We start from the raw sequence: 6,832 nt of genomic DNA, 5'->3' as shown, positions 1-6,832 counted from the left end.
GAAGTATTTTCTGAAATGATATGAATACAAATGCAGAAAAAATTCTCTTTGATATCTCAAGAACAATGACACTACATTTGAAATTTGAATGAATGAGAGTTTTGTAATTGCAATGGAAAAGGTGAGTTTCAAATATGAAAATATGGAGTTTATATAGTGCCTTAACACCCTTTTGAAAATGTACAAAATCATGAAACAATGCAAGTTTGAAGTGGTGCTATTTGAAATACGTTCAGAATTGGAAATATATAAAATGGCTCAGTTACATTCAGGAAACCGATTTCCCAATATGGGGTAATCGGTTTCCATGAAGCGTTGCACCTTTAAATTTGAAAAACATGCTCAGGAAATTGATTTCCTGATATGGGGTAACCGATTTTCACATAAAAACTGTGTTTTACAAAACTGATTTGCGAAGGAGAAATTGATTTCCTTGTAATGGGTAACTGATTTCCTGAAGGTAATTTTCGAAAAAAAATTTATTTTTCAGCCATAAAACGTTTAGCTTTTGAAATATATAAAGAGAATTAATGCATATGATTTATGAAGATAGTTGAGCACTATTTTATCAATATAGATGCATGTTGGTACCTTTAAGATCAAAACTCCATGCTAGTCTTTAAGTAGACATCTTGTGAATTTGTTGCTAGTTTTTATGACGAGTCTTACAACTTGAGGCTTGATATTGTTACACTTGAAGCTTTCCATTATTTTTGACTTAATCATTTGAGATGCACATTAATACTTTTGTCTTCATCCATAACAATTATACAAACATGCATTGATCATTCTATAACACAATTTGAATCTTCATGTTTTCATAAATATGCATATCACACGCGGAATAATAAACATCAAGAAATTTCAATGAATATATCTCATACTATACTCATCTACCAAATCATATAACATAATCAACCCGGAATATATACATGTCATATGAATTCAACATTTGGCAACATAGCCATCCATATTACATCCAAAATATCATGTCAAATACCATAAGGACAACATTATCCAAATATTAAAACATGAGTTCAAATAAAACCCCCTAGTATTACATGACCAGAGCATTTGACTCACTACCTAATCAAAACGAAAAACCAAAAGCTCATCGGCTAAATCCTCGGACAAGCTCACTACTCGTCGGAACCTGCACGATGTCACAATGAACATCACTCAAACAGAAGAGTGAGAATTCACATCATAATGAATACATACAATATGAACAATGAATAAAGCATACAATAGCAATATTATATCCTCACACTTCATAATTGAATAAGTTGCATAATTATTACACAAAACACAAATTCCAATCATCACAAAACAATTCACATCAATTCAAGTAATCACATAACACGTAATGCGACTCGAATGCAATTAATGTGACTCAATGCATATGGTACCATGTGAGTATCAAGCTCACCGCTCTCGATTATAAACCAGAGCCACGCTTCCGATCCGAACAAGATCAAAGCCCTCAAATTATGAAGCTTTAGTTCACTTGTTCCGAACCACAAAGGAACAAAGCCACACCTATGTTTCCACACAAGGATCAAAGCCACCCTCTTATATTTTCACACAAGGATCAAAGCCACCATGAATGCATGTACAATTATCACAAGAAATATGCAATTAAGATTATCCATACAATCTTAACATACCGCATACCACAATAATTTACACATTAAATTATCCATCAATTGTACAAAATACATCAAGTAATCATTAACAACGAATGCATCCAAATAACATATGTTCATTCACACAATTTCATGAATATCATATCACATACACATCAACAAACGTCATCCGCAATTCATTGATTCATAACTCACATATACATAATTACATGTTATTCACACAAAAACATCATAATTAATTCATCAAGTGTTAACCGTTCCATTCCTATTATATAGATAATCATGTTATCTCCCTAACACTTCAAATGACACATAAAACAGAGTTATGGATCAAAAGTTATGACATTTAGAAGTTTCTAAAAATTCTACATAACAAGGTTTGCTTAGCGGGCTCCCAGCGCGCTAGCTAAAACTAAATCCAGAAAGTTTCATCTTTGCAATCTCACTTAGCGAGCTCGCGATTTCTGCAAAATATACACAGAACTCGCTTAGTGGCCTGAGTTCGCTCAGTGAGATAACAATTTCTGCGTTTTCTGCAGAGCACACCAGACCTGTACAAGTGCATCCAAAACCCTCTAAATTACATGTATGACTCATTTATCAGCAATTAAACGGTTTGATCATGCATTTTACCATTGATTAACAATATAAGCAACTTAGCATCATAAATCATGTCAAAAGCACTCAAACCGTAAACCCCAAAAATCTCAATCATAGAAAGTTATGAGAAAGAAGAGATAAACACATTTCATAATACTACGCATTGCATAAGTATATAATCAAGATAATGAAGATTATCCCCCTTACCTTAAATCAAACTCCTTATATCTTCTAGTTTCTCCCCAAATCCTTTTCTTTTCTCTTCTTTCTCTACTCTTCTCTTTTCTTCTTCTTTTCCCCAAAATGAAATTATGACTCTAAAAACCTAATTCCCTTATTATCTTCCGTTTAGTTAGTTGGGCTTAACCCACCAATTCCACCTATTATTATATTTCTACCAATTAGGCCCAATTAGTCATACCTCCATAATAACTTAGTTAATATAATTAGCACAATTACACATATAATTAAATACTCAAATAATTAGTATATCACATAATAACTAAATAAATAAATAATTGATAAAAACACCAAATAAAATAATTACTAAAATAATTAATAAAAATTGATATGTTACACGTAACATAAGGTCTGTTTTGGTGCAAGAATCTTGCACTTTCATGGAGTTTTTATAATCTAGGGTTTTATGTTTGTCTTTGGTTAGGGAGATAGAGGCTTCAAAATTGAAAACTAATGGCAGATTCGTGCTCAGCACGAAAAGACGAGACATGTGGTGTTCATTTCGTTGTTTTCTGGGCACTTTCACGTAGCTCTGGCGAGCATGGGATCGGAGAAGACGATCGGAGCTGAGCCCCGGCGTCTGTGCTCTTGTTATGTCGTTCTTTTTATGATGCCTATGTGGCGCAACATTATTGGTCGAGATCCCTATTATATTGTTGGTTTTGGATTTATTATAATCATTGAGATATGCAGTGTTCGCTTGTGATTGGCTATTGTTTTGTTTTGTCATTTTATGACCTAAGTGTAGGGTGAACCAATTGATACTAAGTCCCTTTCATAAGCGTCACGTTATATTCATGTCAGACAATATGCCATATAATTACATGTACTGACTAATAATAAATGAAAAACAAAAACAAATAATGAAATGAGTGAACATGGGCCACTAACTAAATTTGTATGGGCCTTAACACTTTTCTTTTCTCACCTCCAGTTTTTGGCCCATGCGCCAATAGAACATAACTTCAGTTCAGGTTTATATTGCTAATTCACCCCCCTGAGACAGTTTTTAGAATTTGTTTCGAATTGTTTTCTTTCGATTTCAGTTTGATAATTCCTTTTCTCATGAGATAAATAATACCCAAAAATACTTTTTAAATACTTTGAGGTGTGTAGATAATTCCTTATGCTCTTATGAGTCACTTCACGCTCTTATGAGTCGCTTCACGCCTCACTTTATTTGCTTCGCGGGTGAAGCTAAATCGAATAGAGTGATTCATCACTCCTCTCGTGACCCCTGTAAAGTGCCTCGCATGGGAGACAAAACCAAAATTTTGAAAATGCATTTGATTTTCAAGGTTGCCTCTTTAAAAATACTATTGAAAATTTCTTTAGAGCGTCAAAAATGACAACAACAAATATTCCATGACTAGAGAGAGAATGAAATCAAATCTCCTGCAGTTGCTATTTTATCACAATCACGTATCTGACGCGTTCATAAGTTGGATCAAGATTTAGATTTTTTTTTAAATAACTAATTTTTTCAAAAAAATTACGCATATAACCAAACTTTCAAATAAATTACATAAATGGCCATTTTTTCACTATTTTAACACATTGTCGCCACTTGCATTGGCGACTTGTAAATTGTGGCGGTTTAAAACCCCTGCAAATCTTTTTCTTAAGGCAAGTCGCCACTTGCATTAGCGACTACACTTAAAAATTTAAATTTTATGTAAATTGTGGCTGTTCAAAACTGGCGCAAATCTATTTTTTTTTTTAAAAAAATTGCGGCGGTTTTGAACAGCCACAATTTACATAAAAATTAAAATTTTAAGTGTAGTCGCCAATGCAAGTGGCGACTTGCTCTAAAAAATATATTTGCGGGGGTTTTAAACTGCCACAATTTGCAAGCGGCGACAATATGTTAAAATAGTAATTAATTTAAAAGTTTGGTAGTAAATTTTTTAAAAAACTATTATTTAAAATAAAATTCATACAATTCATATTTTAATGTGGCTTTTAATTTACTTCAAAATAAAAATATTGGTTTTAGAATTTGAAGCGTCTAATTTTAATAAATAATGGTAAATATGCCGAATGTGTGAATTCAATAAATTTGAAAGCAATGAAACCTTGTCTAGAAAGAATGCATCATTTCTCTAATCAAATATTAAAATATTAGATATATTAGACAACTATCTTTTATATATATATATATATATATATATATATATATATATATATATATATATATATATATATATATATATATATATATATATATATATATATATATATATATATATATATATATATATATATATATATATATATATATAAGGAGAGTTATATTGACTCCAAGAGTAAGTTATAATAACTTACTCCACATCTTGACCATTAATTCTTTTCAATCTAATGGTTAAAAATAATATATATATATATATATATATATATATATATATATATATATATATATATATATATATATATATATATATATATATATATATATATATATATATATATATATATATATAAATTACCTTATCCATTTATAATCAATGACTTAACCACTCATACATAAAAGTAATAAACATCTGTTTTTCACTTTACATTTATAAAAATGATAAACATACCTACAATTACTTTTAGAAATATAATCTCCCACTTCTATTTATACATTTTTGAATGAATAGAATAATGTAATTTTCTAATATTCTTAAAATATTAATGAAAATGTACACAAATTAAATTTACATAAAAATAGAAGAAAAACATATAAGAAATTGCACCACTACTCTTTTTAGATGGCAAATAATTATATGTGAACACTAAATTTAAGACAAGGAGTTATATATTTTATGTGATCGATGTGTCCCTTGATCAACCCAGGAAGCTCACCCAAGTTACATTTTATGTCAACAAAGAGATTGATGAAATCAATTAATCAATAAACTATACACCTTTTTTTAGTTTCTATATTTGACACGAACAAAAGAATCCAATATACGTGTCATACTCATGTGTGCATTGTCTTTTTCATTTTCAAATCTCAGATCTTAATTAACAAACTATATATTATTTATCAATAATATTCTGAATATATCCACCCAACTTGGTGCATGGTTTATATACACATGACACATGGAACCAAATAACATTTAATTTTCTGGTATATACACACATCATTAATTTTACATTATCATATATTTTTCCATATTCAACACTAGTTGGAATGACACATGACCCACCATTACATACATATTTTTCCTATATATATACAAGCACAAAATTCAAAGCCAAAGCATATCCATCATTTGTATAACTCTCTGAAAATCTTACAAGAAACCTAAATAACCAATAAACTCAACTATGGCTTGTTGGTCTGCAGAAAATGCCACAAAGGCCTATCTTAGCACATTAAAAATGGTAAGTAATATTTTTCTCATATTATGTTTTGAATTTAATTTAATTTAATTGTTACATATAGTGTAAATATTTTTATTTTTTTTAATCTAATTTTTTGTTTTTTTTTTCTTCAGGGTCAAAAAGCCAAAGAACCAAACGTAGCTGAATTTATATCAGCACTAGCAGCAGGAAACAATGCACAAATGATGATTGTAGCATGTGCTACAGTTGCAGATTCCACCACACTAGCTTTAATTGCTGCTGCGAATCAAACTGGTGGAAAAGTGATTTGTATTGTGCCTAACCATAAAGCTCTAAAAGCATCCAAACATGTCTTAGGAAAAGCTTCTCATCAAGTTGAGTTCATAGTTGGAGAGCCTCAAGAAGTGCTTGTGTTGGAAGAATATGAAGGAGCTGATTTTTTGCTTATTGATTGTAACATTGAAAACCATGAAGAGATTTTGAAAGCAATAGAGGAGGGTAGAAAGGTAAATGATGGGGCTATTGTTGTAGGGTATAATGCATTTAGTTGCAAAGGGTCATGGTTGTCAAGTGGATCCAAGACTCAGCTTTTGCCTATTGGAGAAGGGCTTTTGGTCACTAGGTTTGGGATGGTTGGGAATAGTCCAAAATATGGGACAAGTAGAACAATGGGGAAGGTTAAAAGTCATTGGGTTGTTAAGGTTGATAAATGCACTGGTGAGGAACATGTGTTTAGGGTTAGATCTCCTCACGGGAAAGTTGTTCATGCTTGATTGATTATGTGATTTATTTTGTACAAATTAGTAAGACAAAATTAGGTTAAGGATTTTGATTAGGGGTCGATGTTTGTGAGCATGTCAAGATTTTTGATATTGTGAAATATCGTAGTTAAATGTAACTGATGCAGTCTCAATCGCGATTGATTGATGCAGTCTCAATTGCAATTGCATCATGGATTCAAAAACATAAAAAAATATATTATTGTAGTTTGAGAATTTTGTTTAAAATCTAAT

The 6,832-nt window shown here is 30.8% G+C and overlaps 1 protein-coding gene across 1 annotated transcript; it reads left to right on the top strand.

The window, feature by feature from the left end:
• The first annotated feature begins 5,626 nt into the window (after positions 1–5,626).
• LOC131617550 (uncharacterized) lies at positions 5,627–6,832 on the top strand. The gene is made up of 2 exons (XM_058888825.1): positions 5,627–5,858; positions 5,972–6,832. Exons 1-2 carry the CDS (start codon positions 5,802–5,804, stop codon positions 6,590–6,592), a joined length of 678 nt encoding a protein of 225 aa, XP_058744808.1. The 5' UTR covers positions 5,627–5,801; the 3' UTR covers positions 6,593–6,832.

This window comes from Vicia villosa, linkage group LG1 (genome assembly GCF_029867415.1).
Source record: "Vicia villosa cultivar HV-30 ecotype Madison, WI linkage group LG1, Vvil1.0, whole genome shotgun sequence".
Classification (NCBI taxonomy): Eukaryota; Viridiplantae; Streptophyta; class Magnoliopsida; order Fabales; family Fabaceae; genus Vicia; species Vicia villosa.
Note: the sequence above shows the minus strand (reverse complement) of the source record. Positions and strands in the feature narration are given on the sequence as shown.

Bases quoted from the DNA above. Each gene is read 5' to 3' on its own strand.
- LOC131617550 (XM_058888825.1), top strand. From the start codon at position 5,802: ATGGCTTGTTGGTCTGCAGAAAATGCCACAAAGGCCTATCTTAGCACA. The intron at 5,859-5,971 runs GTAAGTAATATT...TTTTTTCTTCAG, and splicing joins ATCTTAGCACATTAAAAATG to GGTCAAAAAGCCAAAGAACC.